At 37.2% G+C, this 19550-nt stretch overlaps 1 protein-coding gene across 13 annotated transcripts in view; it reads left to right on the top strand.

The window, feature by feature from the left end:
* GLI2 (GLI family zinc finger 2) overlaps positions 1-19550 on the top strand; it is a 401511-nt gene that overhangs the window by 325277 nt on the left and 56684 nt on the right. For all 13 annotated transcript variants that reach the window (XM_074301788.1, XM_074301782.1, XM_074301783.1 and 10 more), the window contains 2 exons: positions 761-963; positions 2513-2698. In XM_074301788.1, coding sequence (XP_074157889.1) covers positions 761-963; positions 2513-2698 — 389 coding nt within the window. The remainder of the gene's footprint in view (positions 1-760; positions 964-2512; positions 2699-19550) is intronic.

The following is a 19550-nucleotide window of genomic DNA, read 5'->3' as shown; positions in this document are numbered from 1 at the left end:
ATACAATTTAGATTTTACACATGTAGTCATGCAAAAGAAAATGAGCTGTTGCAAAAGAAAATTTAGACCCAAAAAAACCCACCCCTTAAGAATAACAAAGTTTTTAAAAAGTATGCTTTGATATGCATTCAGACTCTGAGAATTCTTTCTGTGAAGGTGGATAGCATTTTTTATAAGTCTTTTGGAATTGTCTTGGATCTTTACATAATTGAGAACTTTTGTTGTTGTTGGGTTGTTTCAATCATACTGACTCATTGTGGCCCTATATGGAGTTTTCTTGACAAAGATACTGGAGTGGTTTGTAATTTCCTTCTCTAGTTTATTTTACAGATGAGGAAACTGAGGCAAATAAGGTTAAGTGACTTGCTCTGAGTCTCACACCAAGGAAGTGTATGAGGACACCTCACCACTTAGCTGCCCTCTGCTGAGAATAGCTAAGTCACTCACAGTTGATTATCTATAGTATTGCAGTTACTGGATACAGTGCTCTCCTGGTTTTGCTCATTTTATTTTGCATCAGTTTGTGTAAGTTTTCAATGACTTTGAAGGTCCTCTTCAATGCTGTATCTATAATTGCATGATCCCTTTGTAGTGAAAATAATCTTTCAATTACAAGTTTTGTGATGTTGGATGACTCTGCATCAAGATTCTCAGTTGGGGGGGAAGGAACATTTACCTCTTTTCCCCAACCCCCTAATATGTCACCCAATATATCAAGACAAAGCTTTTTTATCTATATATTTTTTTTGTCTTCCTACAGGCCTCCTACTCTGAGTGGTAGCCCTGTTATCTCTGACATCTCCCTCATCCGGCTTTCACCACATCCTGCAGGTCCTGGAGAATCACCCTTCAACCCCCCTCACCCATACGTGAACCCTCACATGGAACACTACCTCCGCTCCATGCACAGCAGTCCTACCCTATCCATGATTTCAGCAGCACGAGGCCTCAGCCCAGCTGAGGGTGAGTAATGGGCTAAATTGAGGGGTCTTGGAGTAGTCACTGCAAACATAGAATCATACTAATTTTGTTCTGAGATAGAACATTAGTAGTTGAAATGCTTGCCCCCCACACACACACCACTTTTAAAATGCCAGTGAACAGTTTACTGTCTAATTCACAATTCATAGTCAGTTTAGACATAGATGGAACCTAGACTGACTTTTCTACTGGACATGAAAAAATAAATACATTTTAAATACATTTTTGAAAGAACTTTAGAGATTCTCTACTTCAACACCTTTATTTTACAGCTATAGAAACTGAAGTCTTGAGATATCAATTGATTGCCCAAGGTTACATAAGTAACAAGAACCATGATTAGTGCAGAATAGGCATTTAATAATTTCTTATTGGTTGATTGATTGATTGATTAAGACTCCATCCAAGGACCACTGAGTACAAAATCTCATATTTCTGAGGCATAGTGTTGTCTATTCCAATAGTCTGCCATCCCCTCAAATCACTTCTCCTTTCTCGTCTGCCTGACTCTTAGAAGAAGCTATCAATAATCAATCATTACCTCAGTCGCCTTTGCTCTCACTCTCTTCTCAGCCTATTCTAGTGTGTCTTTCAATAATCATCATTTAGCTGAACCTTTTTGCCTTTCTTTGTATCTCTGGTGTTTAGCACAAGACATGGCACATAGTGAGCATTTAAGAAATGCTTTTTGATAATGATATTTTAAAAATGAGAAGGAGGAAAATAATAAAATTAGTGTAAGGTGTCCATTGGGTTAGTAAGAAGACAAGCTCAGCTGGAGTGGTGGATTGGTTAGGGGAGAGAAGAAAAGGTTAGAATGGTGGGTTGAGCCCTTGCATGCTGACTCCATATTTTTACATGAATTCCATTGTTTGCTTTGATAAACGAAGCTTTGCCCTCTTCTCCTATTCCCTGATCAGTCAGGGACTGTGGGATCTGGGGAAAGCAGGATTGAAAAACTTCAGCTGTGGAGAAAGAGGCCATAATGAGTTTTGGCAGCCGAGAGGTTTTATCTAGCCAAGGAACTTAACAAGCACCAGGCATTAGGTCTTTACTCGAATTTTCAGACATAGCTATCGTTGACTGGGCTACAATCGTCTGGTGTCCACAGTGACTTCTTTTTCCTTTTCTTTTTTCTTTAGAAACCAAATCAGCTAGGATGCAGATGCTGACAGCCCGTTAGCTCCCAGTTTCTACTGGAGCCTTGGTTTTCTGAGTGTGGGGAGAACAGGGAGCAAAAGAGAGACTGTTTATAAATTTGAGGAAATGGAGGAATGTGGAGGGGCAGGCCTGGTCTCTTTTATCAACAGAAACACACCCCATATGGAACTTTAGCAGAGCACTGAATGAGATGCTTGAGAGGGGGAGGAAGGTTCTGTGGGAGTTCAAGGAGAGGAAGAGGAGAAGAGAACTGAATCGAGACTACTATGTTCCAAAGACATTATTTTTTTCCCTATTCAAAGGGAAAAATTAGGGTTGGTGTCAGATCTTAATTAATTTTCTCCCTCTTCTCCTTTCTCCCTTCCCCTAGTGGCCCATGAGCACCTTAAAGAGAGAGGCCTCTTTGGCCTTCCCCCTCCAGGTGCAAACCCTTCAGATTATTACCATCAGATGACACTCATGGCGAGCCACCCAGGCCCTTATGGGGACCTCTTGATGCAAGGTGGAGGAGCTACAGGTGCCCCCCACCTTCATGACTACCTCAACCCAGTGGATGGTAAGTACTGAGACCAGAACAATACCTTGGATGTGGGGAAGGTGGGAAGGATGTCTTGATGTTTATGGCAGAAAAGGGGCTGAAGCATGTTTACCACTGTTGATTCAAGTATTATAATCCTATTTTTGATGATTTTTAAAATAAAGGTTCATCTATTTTTTTAAACTAAAACTTGTAGACGGTTCTGAGGTAAATTTGGTTGGTTACCCATGGCATTGTTATGAAATTGCATCCTTCTTATGTCCATTTTCAAGATGAAAACTTAAGATGCAGAGAATTATCTGTACTGTGAAATCAATACTGGTGTTTACAATAATTGGCTACATTTGGCCTCCTTTGCCCAGCTCCACTTAGAGATGGTGATTTTTAGGGACACTCCCACAGTCGTTAATGAACAGTTCAGCTTAGCACTGGGGATCCCACTTGCTGATGAAAAGAGCCACAAGTGACTTCTTGGATCCAAGTCACAAGATGCTAGAGTTGGACAGTACCTCTGGAGATCATCCAGTCTAGCCCTCTGCTTCCAGGCAGGGGAATGTCTAAACCATCCAGGACAGAGTAATTGGCCTAATGTAGACTTTGGCTATAGGCCTGCAGAGCCTCAGTTGGTGAGTACTTGATTAGTTAAATCTGGTCACCTTCCCAGCATTATTGCGCTCTACCCATTAGCTGGAAAATAAACCTTAGGAGAGTTTGCAGTTCTGGAATTTTCTTTATTCCTTCAGTTCTGTGCTGACTCAGATGCTATACATTCCCAGTTAATTTCTATAGGTCTATTGAATTATGGGATATTAGAGATGTTTGGGCCTTTAAAAATCATTTGTGGCCATTCTACCTCCATTCTACCTCCAAACTATGAAAGGGACCTTAGGTAAATCACCTAACATCTCTCACTTCATTAGTCTCATCTGTAAAATGTTGGATTAGGTGATTTACAAGTGAAGAAACAGAAACCTAAAGAGTTTTTTTAAAAAATATTTTAATAGTTTCTATTTACTAGATATATGCATGGGTAATTTTACAACATTGACAATTGCCAAACCTTTTGTTCTAATTTTTCCCCTCTTTCCTCCCCCCCATGACAGATTGATCAATACATGTTCAATATGTTAAAGCATAAATTAAATACAATATATGTATACCTGTCCAAACAGTTTAGAAACCTAAAGAGTTTTAAGTGACTTGAACTCCTTTTCAGCTAGAAATGAAAGCTTAGTCTTTTTGCCTTATTCTTCTGCCCCCAAACATGATTGTGTTTAGGGGAATCTGAACTGGTTCTGACCCCATTATTCCTTAGAACAGCTTCATGTGCCTTTAGTTCTCTCTATGATTTTCCTTAGAAGGAAAAATAAAAGAGAGATTTTTTTTTGCCTTGTTAAGAGAACCAATAGATCAGCCAGTGGGGAGATATAAACATCAAGGCTATTAATAAATTGTGTAAACCCCTTGTAAACAATCCATAAAAGGCAGCTATTACAGAATATCTTCTAATTAGATGAAGCTTGGTACCTCAAGTTAGATCTCAGAGTGTGGAGCAGAGCAGAAATAACTAACTACATTTGATGCTTCCATTTTCTTTGCCCTATTACATGGATTAAGGGCTCAGAACATCCATTTCATAGATGAAGAAAATAAGACCACAAGAGGTTCTTCTTTTGGTCATATAATACAGGATCTAGCCTGATATTCTAGCCAGGATTTAGATCTTTGAAATCTCACTTCTCCTTCTGTTGTTATTGTGGAGTGGGTTTTTTAAGGGGATAAAGGGAATACTCTGGGAATCAATCATGAAACAAAAACAGCAAGAAATAGTTAACTCTGTAAATATGGGAACATTATCAGAAATCCTTCTGATGTCTAGTTTCTGTAGGAGAGAATCCCTGAGAGAATTTGCACCATTTGATGCCTAATATTAGATGACTTTCACATGATGCTTTACATAAATTATTTCATTTGAACCTCATAGCCTCTTGAGATAGATAATACAAGTCTTACCATACCCATTTCACTGCTGTGAAAAACTGTGACTTCAAGATATAAAGCTACTTACCCAATATCACATAACTAATAAGTGATAAGGTAAGACTGGAACTCATCCTCTTCTTGAAAATCTACATCATCATCACAGACCCTTCCCGTCACTGTTGTTGGTGTTGTTATTTCAGTCTTTCTGACTCTTTTTGTCCCCGTTTGGAATTTTCCTGACAAAGATACTGGAGTTTTGCCATTTCCTTCTTCACCTCATTTTATAGGTGAGGCAGAGTTAAGGGACTTGCCCAAGATCGCACAACTAGTAAGTGTCCGAAGCTGGATTTGACTGAGGTGTTCCTGACTTCAGAGACACTCACTCTACCATCTACCTGTCCAAAAAAAACCTATTTCCTTGTAATGGTGAATCTGCTATGCCCCTCTTTTTTTTTTTTTTTTTTTTTTTTTTTCAGTTTTGATGACAGTCTTGTTCAACTTCTCATGCATAAGACTTCCCAGATGAAGCAAAACAAAGCTTTGTATGTTTCTGTGGTCATGGCAAAGTTGGGACCCTATCTGCTCCTGGTAGATGAGCTCCCCGGTAGGGAGCTAACCATTCAAAAAGGAAGTAGCCATCTCTGACAGCTGGTGGTCCAGCGATACCAAACTCAAATAGAAATGGATCTCTGTGGGTAGCATATTGACTTAGAAAACAACAAATTAACATTATCTACAACGCATTGTACTTATATTTATTTTACTAAGTCTTTCTCAATTTTGATCTCTTTGGCTATATTTATAAACTGGCAACTAAAAGTTCGAGCCTTTAGCTTTTACAACTTGACAAGATGAGATGAACTAAAGAGAAACAAGTCTTGAAAGAAAAAATTGTGACTGGTTTTACATTCCACATATTTTAGAATTAAAAAATGCTACTCTTCCTACCAGCCCCCTGACCAGTGAGTAATGAAGTTAGCACATAACATCAAAATCTTTTGCTTTCATCTTAGAACACTTTTCAGGACACCCTGCCCTTATAGCGGAACTTTTTCATCCCCTTCTATCTAAAGACTCCACAAGGATGATATCCCCAGTAGTAAGATTAGTAAAATTGTCCACCAAACCAGAGCTAGGGGAGGAAGCTTCCTGTCATCTGGAGAGCCAGTAAGTCTCCCTGAAATAGGACAAACTTTTCTATTATCAGATCTGTCCCACTATCAGACCCAGGAAGTTTGGCTACCTCTGCCTGGCACCACAAAGGGGACAGATGTTGGGACTGGCAGTGAAACAAATCTCGTAGGGGAATCTTGGCTTCTTCTTTACCACGCACATGTTGCTGAACAGTAGCCAGGTCAAGAGCCAGGGGCCACAGCAGGAGGTCCAAAACAAGGGATTTATGGGCTGTCAAGCCTTGTAAGATCCCTTTGATGTAGCCTAACTATTCTACTCACTGAAGTCCCTACACGTGCATTGTCTGTTCCTCTCTCAATATTTTTGCTCATGTCTTTTTCTGAACTTGGAATACCTTCTCCCTCTAGCTCCCACCGATTTCCCCCTTTTCTGATATTTTTATAGCATTCATAGTTTGCACCATGTAATTCACTTTCTTGTATACTGTACTCTCTGATTATTAATTGATTATTCTACAAGTGCTTATTACAGAGATTCTTTACTTTGTTGGTGTCATAGACCACTGTAATTCTCTGGAGAAACCCATGAACTTCTCCTTAGAAATAGTGTTTTTAAATGTATAAAATAAAATGCAAAAGGATTTCAAGGAAAATTAATTTTATTGGAATAGAATAATTGAAATATAAAAACAAGTTCATGGAACCCAGGCTAAAAACCTCTGAGTTATTAAATATTTCCCATGTGCCAGACATTGTGTTAAGAGCTGAAACTACACAGAAAGATAAAAACAATCCCTGTATAAGCTTCCTGAAGCTTGCTTTCTAATGAGGGAGCCAACACTATTTACAAATAGGTATACATAAGATATATGAAGAAAAGGTAAAAATGTAAATTTAGAGACTTCTGAAGGGTGGGATCGTGTTGGGAAAACCTGGCAGAAGCTGGCATTTGAGATCTATCCTCCCAACCATACTGTATACAAAGGTCAAAAATTGTTATAATATTTTCTGGCATCCTTCATGTGTGTAATGTATTGCTGAAAATGCTGTATAAGCTCAATGATGACATTCTGAATTGTATCTTTAAATGATTATTCTAGATTCCTGTCATATCTAGAGGAAAGGGAGAAGATGAAGGTCTTGAGGTTTTTTGCATCTGGTTGCTTCTTCTTGTGAGGAGACAGGGATCGATTGACAGTTCTGTAAAATGTTTTCCTGTCACATTTGTGGGTTTCATTTAATTCAAAGTCTGATAGAATTTCTGTTTTATTGGGAAATTCCACCATCTATACTAGAGACATTCATTCATTTATCTATCATAGTAAACTAATTGATCATTTACTAGATGCATAGGTTAGGTACTTTAAGGATACTGTAGGATAGACAGAATCCACACTCCTTCGAAAAGTGTTCCATCTCACTGGGGCCACTGAAAGGAGAGATGACCTCTGACCTTATCAGAACCAAGTCTCAGTGATAATTCTAAGCTATTTCCAAGCCATACTATTGTGCATTTCCTCTCCTTCCATCCCTTGAAGCTTCCCTTTAGTGTCCGTCTTCCCCCTTAGCATGTAAGCTCCTGGAGGGCAGAGATTGTTCTTTTGCTTTTGTTGGTATCTCTGGCACTTAGTATAGTGGTTGGCACATAATAAGAGCTATTGTGGTTGTTCAATTGTTAATCATGTCTGACTCTTTTTGACTTCATATTGGGGTTTCTGGGGGAAAGGTATTGGAGTGATTTGCCATTTCCTTCTCCAGTAGATCAAGGCTAAGAGCTTAAAAATGCTTCATCTTTAATTCATTCATTCATTCATGAAATATACATGTAAAATAGTAAAGTAATAGTGCAGGATAAGTTAATTTATATAGCATAGAGCAGTGGTCCTCAAACTTCTTAAATAGGGGGCCAATTCACTGTCCCTCAGACTGTGGGAGGGCCGGACTATAGTAAAAACAAAAGCTCACACTGTTTCTGCCCCTCAGCCCATTTGCCACAAGCTGGCAGGCCGCATAAATGTCCTCAGCAGCTGCATCTGGCCCACGGGCCTAGTTTGAGAACCTCTGGTGTAGAGGAAAGAACCCACACTAGAAACTAATCTCTCCCACTAATTAGCATTGTCTAATATGCACTTGAGTGTAAAGTCCTTGAGAAGAGGGATTGGGTTTTTTCTGTATTGTGTTCTCAGTATGTAGTACAGTGGCCAGTACATAATAGGCATTTAAGAAATAGTTATTGACTATTATATGATCTCAAGAAAGTCACTTCTCCCTGAACCTCATGTGGACTAGATCAAGGTCTCTTAAACTTTTTCCACTCACAACCTCTTTTTAAAGAGCCTGAAAAATTTTTTTATGACCCCAGGTGTATAGGTATATAAAATAAGTATACAAATCAAACATTTGCTAATAATAAATCATAATTTGAAAACACCCACATTTAGTTATGAGACCCCATATGGAATTATGAACCATAATTTAAGAAGCTGGGGATGAGATGACCTCGAAGGTCCTTTTCTCCAATTGTACAAACAATTGCTCTGTACTAGGTGGTAGAGTTATAGAGACAAAACCAAATCAATTCCTGTCTCTAAGAAGCTTACACATTTATGGGCATATAGTCAGAGAAATAAACATGTAAATTCAGGAAAGACGAAGTGGAAGTAACAATTAGGAAAATCAGGAGGTGGCATCTAAGCTGAACCTTGAAGACAGCTGGGGATTCTAATAGGAAATGAAGCATGGAGAATAGAAAACTTCTTCAAAGGCATGGTAATGGGAGATGAAATAATTAAGTTGTAGTTGTTTAATAAATACTAATTGATTATTGTTTCATATAATATTATTTACACATACATTCAAAAGTATAGGTGCCAATTTCTGGAAAGGAGAGAGCCCTAGAGACTTGGGACCCTCAGGGAAGGATTCTCCAGGAAGAAATTAGATGTGAGCTGAAACTTATAATCACTGCTCATAGCACACAATATATGAGAATTTGAGGTATGTTTTATCTCAAAGAGTCAATTATCAGAAAATATATGCTCCCAGCAGGAACATGAGCAGGAACTATTAAGTTTCTTCATGGCACATAGCAGAGTGTCTGACACATAGTAGGTGCTTAATAAATGCTTATTAAATGATTAACAATTGCCAATCTCCTTGAATATTCTTTAGTTGTCTAACACATTAAGAACTCTAGAATGGGAAATGGAGATGTACTAGTATTATAGTAATAATACCCTACCAAAGTTCACAGAAATAGTCAGCTAATCATATAGTTTGGAATGATGGGAAAAATGATAAAAGGTTCAAGTTAGACATCCATAAGAAGTTCTCAAGGAAATCGTTGTATACTTCAACAACAGTATTATATGATGACCAATTCTGATGGATGAGGTCCTCTTCAACAATGAGATGAACTAAATCAGTTCCAGTAGAGTAGTAATGAACTGAACCAGCTACACTCAGTGAAAGAACTCTAGGAGATGATTATGAACCACTACACAGAATTCCCAATCCCTCTATTTTTGTCCGCCTGCATTTTTTATTTCCTTCACAGGTTAATTGTACACTATTTCAAAGTTCGATTCTTTTTGTACAGCAAAACAACTGTTTGGACATGTATACATATATTGTATTTAATTTACTCTAACATATTTAACATGTATTGGTCAACCTGCTATCTGGGGGGGGGGGGGAGAGAGGAAAAATTAGAACCAAAGTTTGGCAATTGTCAATGTTGTAAAATTACCCGTACATATATCTGGTAATAAAATAAAATTAAAAAAAAAAGTTCTCAGGAGTCAAACACTGAAGTAAAGCCACCAAAAAAAAAAAAGGTTGATGACATTTGGAATAAAATAGAAAAACTTGATCTGACATAGTTAAAATATACTCTTCTAGCTCAAAGGCAGCTGCTTGAAGTTGGCCAAAAGGCCTCTCAGGTGCATCTAGCCCTTAGATTCTGTAATAGAATTCCATGTGCTTTCCCCCACAAATTATCCTATTATCAACCAGTTGAATTCTAGGTGCTTAGACAAGGACCTACTGAAAGTTTCCTTCTTAATTGGTTTCACATACACAGTGGCTGCTTTTACCATGTCTGGAGGATATTGTTCACAGATCAGCCAAAGAGATTTGTGTTCAGTAGTCCCTTCATTGATCCCCCAGGTTTGTTTTCAGCTGGACTAGATTTTCTCTGATCTCAGACTTAAGAACTAAAACTCCTTGATTCCCCCAAAAGAAAATAAGGAAACTTATTAGCAGTATTGCTCTGGTTTCTGATCCCCTACAGAAAGTGATACAAATCATTCCAGGAGAGATTGGGTGTTGGCCAGGCCCAATCAAGCATTCATTTCCTTAGCACTTAAACCCTGCACAAATTTCCGAGAAATCAAATCCTGTGGTTGCTCTATGTGACACCAGGATGCATTAAAGAACCCCTTTCAGTTACCATTTGGTTTTTGTGACTCCTCTGACACTAAGGGTTATAGCTTCGTGAGACTTGTCTGGAGGCCAGGAAAGCAAATGAACCCTTCATCTTGTGAACCAGGGATTGGTGTGCCAGCAAAAGGACCTAAGAAATCCAAGATTCCAAAGATCTGAGTTTTGTTCCAGATTTAAAAAAGAATGGGTAACTTTACTGTATTTTAAAGGAACAACAAGTTATACATAATAGATTTGCCATTTTCGTGTATGATTATCTTTTTATTGTATTGTATTATAGAAAGTATTATTTTGTTTCATAAATTTTAAAAAATAGATACAAGTTTAAAAAGATTTAGAAAAGGAATAAAAAACCTTTATCTTTTTGAGAACTGCTAACCTTAGGGAGAAATCAGTACTACATACAAAAAGTCATTTGATGTATGTATTTATATATGTGTATATGTATTATTTCTTAGTCCTTCAATTGTGATTCCATGGATCATAGAATGCTAGACCCTTCTGCCTTCCACCATGTCTTGAAGTTTGTCCAATGTCATGTTCTTTGCTTCCTTGGTACTGTCTATCTAGTTCATCATCTGCCATTCTCTTTTCCTTTCCTTTTCACTCTTTCCCAACATCAGGGTTTTTGCCAATGAGTCCTATCTTCTCATTACCTGTGTGTGTCCCCATTGAACAAAGGTTCTCACTTAATCCTTAAATATCCCTGAGAAGGGATCCACATTTTACTACTCCTGTTGTTACTACTACTAATATTTATATGGTGACTACTATGTGCTAGGCATTGTGCTAAATGCTTTACAAATATTTTTATGTACAAATTATTTACAAATATTTATATTATCCCCATTTTACTGTTATTAGTACTATGAATATTTATATAGTCACTACTATGTACTAGGCACTGTACTAAATGCTTTATAGATATTCTCATTTGATTCTTATAATAACCCTGGGAGGTAGATGCTATTCCCCTCATTTTATAGACAACAACAACAACAACAACAACAACAAATACTTATGTAGCACAGAATGTGCACTGGGCACTGTGCTTTACAATTATTATCCCATTTGATCATCCCAACAGCCCTGGGATGTGGATAGTACTCTTATCCCATTTTGCAGTTATTACTATTATTCCATGTTACAAATGAGGAAAATGAGGCAAGAAAAGGTGAAGTTACTTGCCCGGGATCACAAAACTAATGAGTTTCTGAGGCTGGATTTGACTTCTTCTTGTCTTCTTGCCCAGTGCTCTGTCCACTGACCAAGAAGTCCTGTGTCCTCTCCATTCTGACTTTGACATCTTGGGCAATTCATTTGCTCTCTCAGAGTGCCAAGTGGCTCTCTAAAACTGTCAGTTTCCAAGGAGCTGATGTGCAGTGACAGCTGGGGGTTCCAGTAGAATCCAAGGTCTGACCTTTATTCTCCCTGAAGGAGCTTTAGAGGAGATGTATCTTAGCCTCTGCTGGCTGAGAGTAGGTGCTCTTTGGGTGACATTAGCTCTTGATAGTTTTTTACAAGATCATATAAACACATAAATCAGAGTGACTTTAGAGAGAGCATTTCTATGACTGTTGCAGCATAAGGGATTCAGAGCCATCATCACTCAAGGCACTATCTAATCAACCTGGTGGGAGAAAACAGAGCTATGTGAAGCAAGTCATTCTCATAAAGACCTAAATGAAAGTTGCTATCTATGGGAAAATAAGAAATACAAGGAAGACAATGGAAAGCAGTAGGAGAAGCAGGAGACTGTTTGATGCTGAATTTGGGAGAGGAAGAAAACATTTAATTCAGCACCTATTATGTGCCAAGCACTTTGCTAGAAGTTTTACAAGTATTATCTCATTTAATCTTTCCAACAGCCTTTTAAATAGGTGCTATTAGTATCCACAATTTGCCGCTGAGGAAAGCTAAAGCAAACAGGATTAAGTGACTTCCCTAGGGTCATACAGTTAGTAACTGTCTGAGGTCACATTTGAACTCAGATCTTAACTCTATTTCCAAGACTCTATCTATGGTACTACAGCTGGGAGGCTAAGAGCTTTCATATCTAAATTTGTGATCCTAAGAGATAAGAAATATCTGCTGCTTTTATTTGCCAAGTAACCAAAGAGTGATAGAAAGACCAAAAAAAAAAAAAAAAAAAAGGAAGTTGTAAAGAGAAAAATGAGATCTAGAAAAGCAGAAAGGTCAGAGAATACTCCTGACCTAGAATGATTAGAAATTGTTTCATGGAGGGCACAGGCTTTTGCCAAGGCCTTGAAAAATAGAATTTAGATAAACGTGACAGAGTGAGGAAGCTGGAAGGGTGTTCTAAAGGAGGTAACAGTGGCAGAGGGGAGAAACTAAGAGAAAAAGTCCAGAATTTATGAATGGCATTCATAATACAGTCAGTGGACAAGTCTGCCTGAAGAATAAGGTGGATATAATAATAAAAGCTATTTACATTAATAACACTTCAAATGTTGCAAAGCACTTTCTTCACAATAACCCAATGAGGTAGGTACCACAAATTATTGTTGTTTGTCCTTTGTTCTGGAAGAGGTCCATGACATCAGGGAAGTGATGTCATGCATGCAAGTGAATTGGATTTAAGTGAGGGAGGCTGTGCAAGGTCACCTAAGTCCCTTTCCTCTCCAGAGTCATCTGAGTCCAGCGGCCAGATGTAGATCAGGACAACTGGAGATGACCCTGGATGTAGTGGGGAGACCTTGGCCTTTTTAAGCCTAAGGTCTTCAACAAGTCTCAGTTTTATTGAAGCTAAACACATTTCAATGATTAAGAGTAGGTAGGGGTTGAGGTGAAAAATGGCTTCTTTCACCTAGTGAGAGTAGGGGGGGAGGGAGAGGGAGAGGGAAAGAGAGATTTAATAATTTAAATAATCTGGGAGGGGGAGCCTACCACGAATACCACTTTGCAGATGAATAACTAAGGCATTCAATGACTTGCACAGAATTACACAGCTGCTAAGTATCAGAGCCAGGATCCAAATAAGATTATTCTAACTCTTACATTTCTTGCTCCCTCCTGTCTCTTTCATAAGGGAGAAGTGGATTTCATGATATCAAGAAGCTGGCACTGTATCCTCTATGTAGTAAGGAGACACCAAAACACAGTTATAAGAGAAAAAGTCCCTGAAGAAGATGCCTGTAGTGATGAAAACTAGGGAGAAAACTGTACTTAACAAAATAAAAAAGTGGAGAAAAATTGTACTTAAAATAAAAAAAGGAGAGAAAACTTAAAAATAAAAAAGTGAAGAAAATTGTATTTTTAAAAATTTAAAAGCAGATGCCTGTTTCAGGTGGGACTTGAATGATACTAGTGGTGATTCAGAGACTTTCTAGGCAATGGTAAATAATGCTTTTGACAATGTTACTACTTCAAAGAGAGGAGATACAATAAGTAGCTTGATCTGCCAGAGGGATTTGGGATTCAGAACAATGCTTACTTTCTTCCTTTTTATTCCCCCTTTTTTTTATGAGCCTCTTCTCTCAGTTTAAGGGATAAGGATGGAGGCTGAACCTGTGTTTTTAATGGTAGAGGGAACTCCCTGATAAATTACCTCTGACAATACAGGTTGGTACCTTCTTTGTTTTTAGAGTCACCTAAAGCCCCAAATGATTGCTCAGAATAACAAAGTATGTCAGAGATGGGAATTGAATTTGGGCCTTACTACCTTCAAATACAGCTCTCCATCCACTCTGCCATGTGGTCTTTCAATGATCTTTTTGTTTGCTTTAGCCTCATATCCCTTTCCTACCCCCTTATCTCCCATACTCTTGTTAGATAAACTTATCAAATTACTATGAAATTTCAATAAATTTCAGTATTGCCCATTATATATTTGCAAAGATTACAAAATTGGTTTATTTTTCCTAACCATTTCATTGAAATGTTTAAAGCATTTTATTGTTTAAAAATAAAACCTTTTTTTCTTTATTTCTGATTTGTTGCAAGTCAGAAAAAATAAAAGAGAGAAACATTTGTACTAATTAGAACATAGATTTTAAAAGTTGTAATTATGATCAGGACATTTTCTTTGGCTTTAAAAATGTAAGTGATACATTTTTGTTTTGGTTTTACTTGTACATTTATATATTATTCATGAATATGTTCAGGAAAAACACAAATAAACCAAAATGCTGATTATATGTAGTCAAGAAGAGATAAAACTAGTAGCTTGGGAAACAAGGAACTTGGATTCTAATTCTTTCTAATTGTTAAATGAGTCATTTTACTTTGAGACTTAGTGCAGAAATTCTTAAATTGAAAAAAAATAATATAGGGTAATCCAATCCAAACAAATAGGAATCTCTTCTATCACAAGCTAACTTTGCTTGGATATTCTCTGTTGATGGGGAATTTATCCACATACAATACAGACTTCTCTGGCTTGAACCCTACTTATTTTGAATCCATATCTCCCTCCCTGTAACTTCTAAGAATGAATTGGTACCTATTTTGTACTATGAAGCTGCACAGATTTTTCAGCTCTTCTCAGAAGATAGTCCTTCAAAAACTTTGTCTGGGCCCATTTTCTGCCTCTTTAAATCAAATAACTTAGATTAGGTAATGTATAGAATTTAGAATCCATTTCTTAGTGTTCTGTAATGCTGTGCTCCTCAGTCCTATTTGCTGGTCACAACTGTGCTGCTCTGTGGGTGTTCTCTCCTTGGAAATTTTACTCCTGCTTACTTGAAGGAAATGAACTGTTTTTTTCCACTGAGTCAATTTTTCCTGAGGCCTTACAAAGTGAAAATAATATAAGCTGTCATAAAGACATGATATGGAAAAGTATTTGGGTGAGCAACATGAATGAAGAAAAGCAGAGACCTATAAAATTCTCATATGCATGATGAGAAACCAAGTTTGGTGAAATTCATTAGATTTTTCTTACACACCTAATGTATGCCCAGCCCTGTACTGTTCAGTGTAGAAACTGTTAAGACTTGGTTCCTTATCTTAAGAAGCTAATAGAAGAGAAGATGGGCAATTAGGACCTCAAGTTTGACACTTCCTGGCTATATAAAATTAAACAAATTGTAGCATTTCTGATCCACAGTTTCAAGATCTATAAATTAAGGAGATTGGACTAATGAGGGGGTTCTTTCCCTGGGGCCCATGAACTTGGTTTTAAAAACTACTTAGATAACTATATTTTAATAAAATTGGTTTCTTTTGTAATCCTTTATGTTTTATTTTATGTATTTAAAAACATTAAGGGGCCCATGACACACAAAAAATAAATAACCCTTGCACTGAATCCTGATGCTAGGAGCATATAAGTATTCTTATAATAATAAGGATTTGTATTTTTGTGCAACATAAATGCTTTTCTCCTAATAACCATATGAGGTAGGTGTGCTAGGATTAGGTGAAGAAACCAAGAACTAGAGAGGTAAAAAATAAATTGCCTATGATCATAGCTAGGATCTTTCAGAGTCAGCTCTTAAACTCAGCTCCTCTAAACTTCAGGTCCAATGATTTATACCTTGCCACATACAAAAGCATTATGTGGAAGTAGATGCTCATCAATTGCAGAATGGCTGAATAAGTTATGGTACATGAAAGTAATGGAATATTATTGGTCCATAAAAAAATGATTAACAAGATGATTTTAGAAAGGCCTGGAAAAATTTATATGAACTGATGCTGAATGAAACAGGCAGAACCAGGAAAACATTGTATACCGCAACCGCAAGATTGTTTGATGATCAACTGTGATAGACTTGATTCTTCTCTGTAGTTCAGTGATCCAAGGCAATCCCAATAAACTTTGGATGGAAATCACCATCTATATCCAGACAGAAAACTATGGAAACTTAATGTAAATCAAACACATTCCATGTTCACTTTTTGTTTTTTGTTTTTTCCTGTGGTTTTTCCCTTTTGTTCTGATTTTTCTCTCCCAACATGACTCATATAGAAATATGTGAAAAATTAATGTTCATGTGTAACAAAAAAGAATTTGTTTTATATGTAACTGGAGAAAGTAAAAAAAAATATGTGAAAGAAAGAGAAAAGTTAGTTCTGGGGTAGTTAGGTAAGTCTTGAAATAGTTTTGAAAACTAGGCAGGAATTATTGGTCATACCTCAAGCATAGGAGAGCATGCAGATTGAGGTGATAGTGATGGTAGAGCATTGTTGGAAATCTATTTTATAATGGAAGGAGGTTACAAAAGGCGTGAGTGTAATGCCGAAGAAACTGAGCAAGATAGAGATTAGAGAGTATTTAATAATTTATTAAATGGGAGAGATTTACTGGGACCAAATGGATCCATGGTTTGGTCCCAGGGCTGAATGAGACTATCATCTCAAAGAATCCAGCCCTGAATGTCGGATACGAGATTCTTTTATAGGGTTACAAGAACAATAACATAATGGGGGAAATACCTGGATGGGGATGACCTAATGGGAGGAGGAACCTAGGATGAGGATGAAATAATGGAGGCAGGTGCCTAGGATGACATAATAGAGGGAGGTCTGGAGAGGCTCCTGATATTCTAATGTCTAAAATGGATAAAGACCTTTATTTCATCAATCCCCCCCCTCCAGGCTGGGGTTAGGTGACTTACCCAGGGTCACACAGCTAGGAAGTGTTAAGTGTCTGAGAACAGATTTGAACTTGGGCTCTCTTGAATTCAAGGCTGATGCTCTATTCACTGCACCACCTAGCTGCCCCTATTTCATCAAACATTAAGAGAGAATGGTTATAACCTGAGGCAGAATAATTGAATAGGATAATTAGAGAAACTGGGTCAGGACATTAAAAGGGAATTGTGGCACAACATAAGGGGAGTGAATTTTGAATCCTGTCTTTGTTATTTACAATTATGTTACTTTGGACAAGTCACTCTTTGGGTCTCAGTTTACTCACTTGTAAATTGGAAATTTTCCAATAAATGGCCCATTTAGATCTAAATATAAGATCCTATGAAATCACAGTTTGATTTTGAATCAATTATTTCCTACCCCAGTGGGTATGGGCAAGTTGTTTAAATTCAGAGAGCTTTTATCTTCTTATTTGTAAAATGGACATAATACTTTTACTGCTTAACTCATAACTACCTAGAATGCTTACTGGATGGAGTATCTACCCTAGAGTCACAAAAACTCATCTCCCAGAGTTCAAATCCACCCTTGGGTACTTACTAGCAGTGTGACCCTGAGCAAATCACTTAACCTTGTTTGCTTCAGTTTCCTCATCTATAAAAAGAACTGGAGAAGGAAATGGCAAACCACCCCAGTTTCTTGACCAAAACACACACACACACACACACACACACACACACACACACACACACAAAACAACACAAAAAAAAACAAAGAAAAAAGGGTCATGAAGAGTTGAACACAACTAAAAGTGTGCTTTAACTCACAAAAGCATTGTAAAAAAATGTTTTATACAATCTTAAAAAAAACCCTCTATCATTAACCATGCTTGATCCCCTCAATGTTCACCCTTCCTGAACTGCCTTGAATTTACTCTGCATTCATTTTGTGTATAGTATATATACAAATATTGCTTCCTTGATAGAATGAAAGTTCCTTGAGAGCAGGGTCTAATTTCTGTCTTTATATTCCCAGAATCTGGCATACCGGGAGAACTTATTAAAGATTTCTTGATTGATTAATTATTAGTGAGAAATCATGTTATGTGTATAAACTGGACCTCAATTATAAAAGGATCTCAATTATGGAAGGCCTTGGTTTTGTAGGGTTCAGACTTTTTTCTGATGAGCAGTAGAATCATTGTAGATTCTTAAGCAGAGATATGACATAAAGAAAACCTGATTTGAGGGAAACATAGGATAGTAGAAAAACAAGGTAAAAATCCTGTTGTTAGATTACATAAACCCCCAAAATCTGCTTTAGTCCATGGAAGGCAGGATTTTAGTTGTACCATAATTTTTAGTTGCATAATAATAAAAGTTATTTACAATAACTTCACTGAAAACTAACCTTTCTACCAGTTCCTCTAGTCTTTTGGTAGTTGGAGAAAGCAAATGTTCTCTAGTCCATAAAAGGTCATGATTTATGATAAAAAGAATATGGAATAAAGCTACATTATAAGGGTAATAGATAATCAGACAGGTAATCCAAGGTGATAATTTCACTGAGTCGTTCTCTGGAGAACAGAGTATTTGCAGTTTGTCATCAGGGCCCTAAAATGGAATTCCCTTATATTATGCTGTTGAATATTGCTGTTTTAACAACCACAGCAGCACTTCAGCAGCACTTCACCACCCCCACCAATCCATAAGATTGAAATGTTTCCATTTGAAATGTTGTCTATTTACATCCCATATTTCCTCTAAGTCTTATATTTCATTGTCATATTGACACTAATTCGACTCAGGATGTCACATCAATACTAATACCATTCTTTATTTGGCATGCTGTTCCAGGGGATTTTTCAGAAACCAATTACATTGATCACAATGTAGAGAGAAGCATTGCACAGCCAGAGAAAATGGCTACCCACGTATCCCAACTCAGCCAGGTAAATCAAGCTACAATCCTGGCTGAAAAGAAAGTAGGCTATCTTTGTTACCTGAAAGAGTTACTTGAATTCTGAGATTCTTCTCTGATAAGATTTTCTATGATTCTATCATTCTAAGTCAGATCTAAAGGAAATTAGGTTTCAGATCTGAAAAAGAGCTACAAGGGACTTTAGGAAAATTATCATGTCTATCTCATTTTTCAATAGAAGAAACTGAGATATGAGTGTAGGATTTGAACCCACGCCCTTTCAATCTAAATTCATTATTCTGTGCTTTCATGCATAAATCAGTTTTATTGTTTTCTTATTCTTTCAATATTTGGTTACAAATCAATATGCTGGAGAACAAGTTAAGCATCTCTGCTGTGTTCTATTAACTTGGTACACGGAATGAAGAGCTATAAGTTAGAGTGAGTATTTACAGTACATGCATTGAGATATTAAATTTGGTGCTAGACCTAATTCAAATAGGGCAAGTTACAGATTTTTCAGTTATATCCCCAGGGCGAGTCTGCAGTATGTGACTGGGAAAATACAAGCTGGTCAGTAGAATGAAATTGCTGTAATTAACTAGATGTATGATGTTAAACAAGTCACTATCTTTTGAGTCTCAATTTTCTCAATAGTGAAAAGGCGGCTAGTTTAGAGAGAGTAGCTAAAGTTTATCCCACACTTCCAATCATGCATTCCTCTTGAGATAACATTCTATTTACTTTGCAGAAAACATGTATGTACATAGTTATTTGCATATTGTTCCTTTAATTTGAATGTGAACTCTTTGAGGGTTGATGGAGATTTTTGC

Source organism: Sminthopsis crassicaudata, chromosome 3, assembly GCF_048593235.1.
Source record: "Sminthopsis crassicaudata isolate SCR6 chromosome 3, ASM4859323v1, whole genome shotgun sequence".
Taxonomy (NCBI): Eukaryota; Metazoa; Chordata; class Mammalia; order Dasyuromorphia; family Dasyuridae; genus Sminthopsis; species Sminthopsis crassicaudata.
The sequence above is the reverse complement of the archived record's forward strand: the minus strand, read 5'-3'. Positions and strand labels throughout refer to the sequence as shown.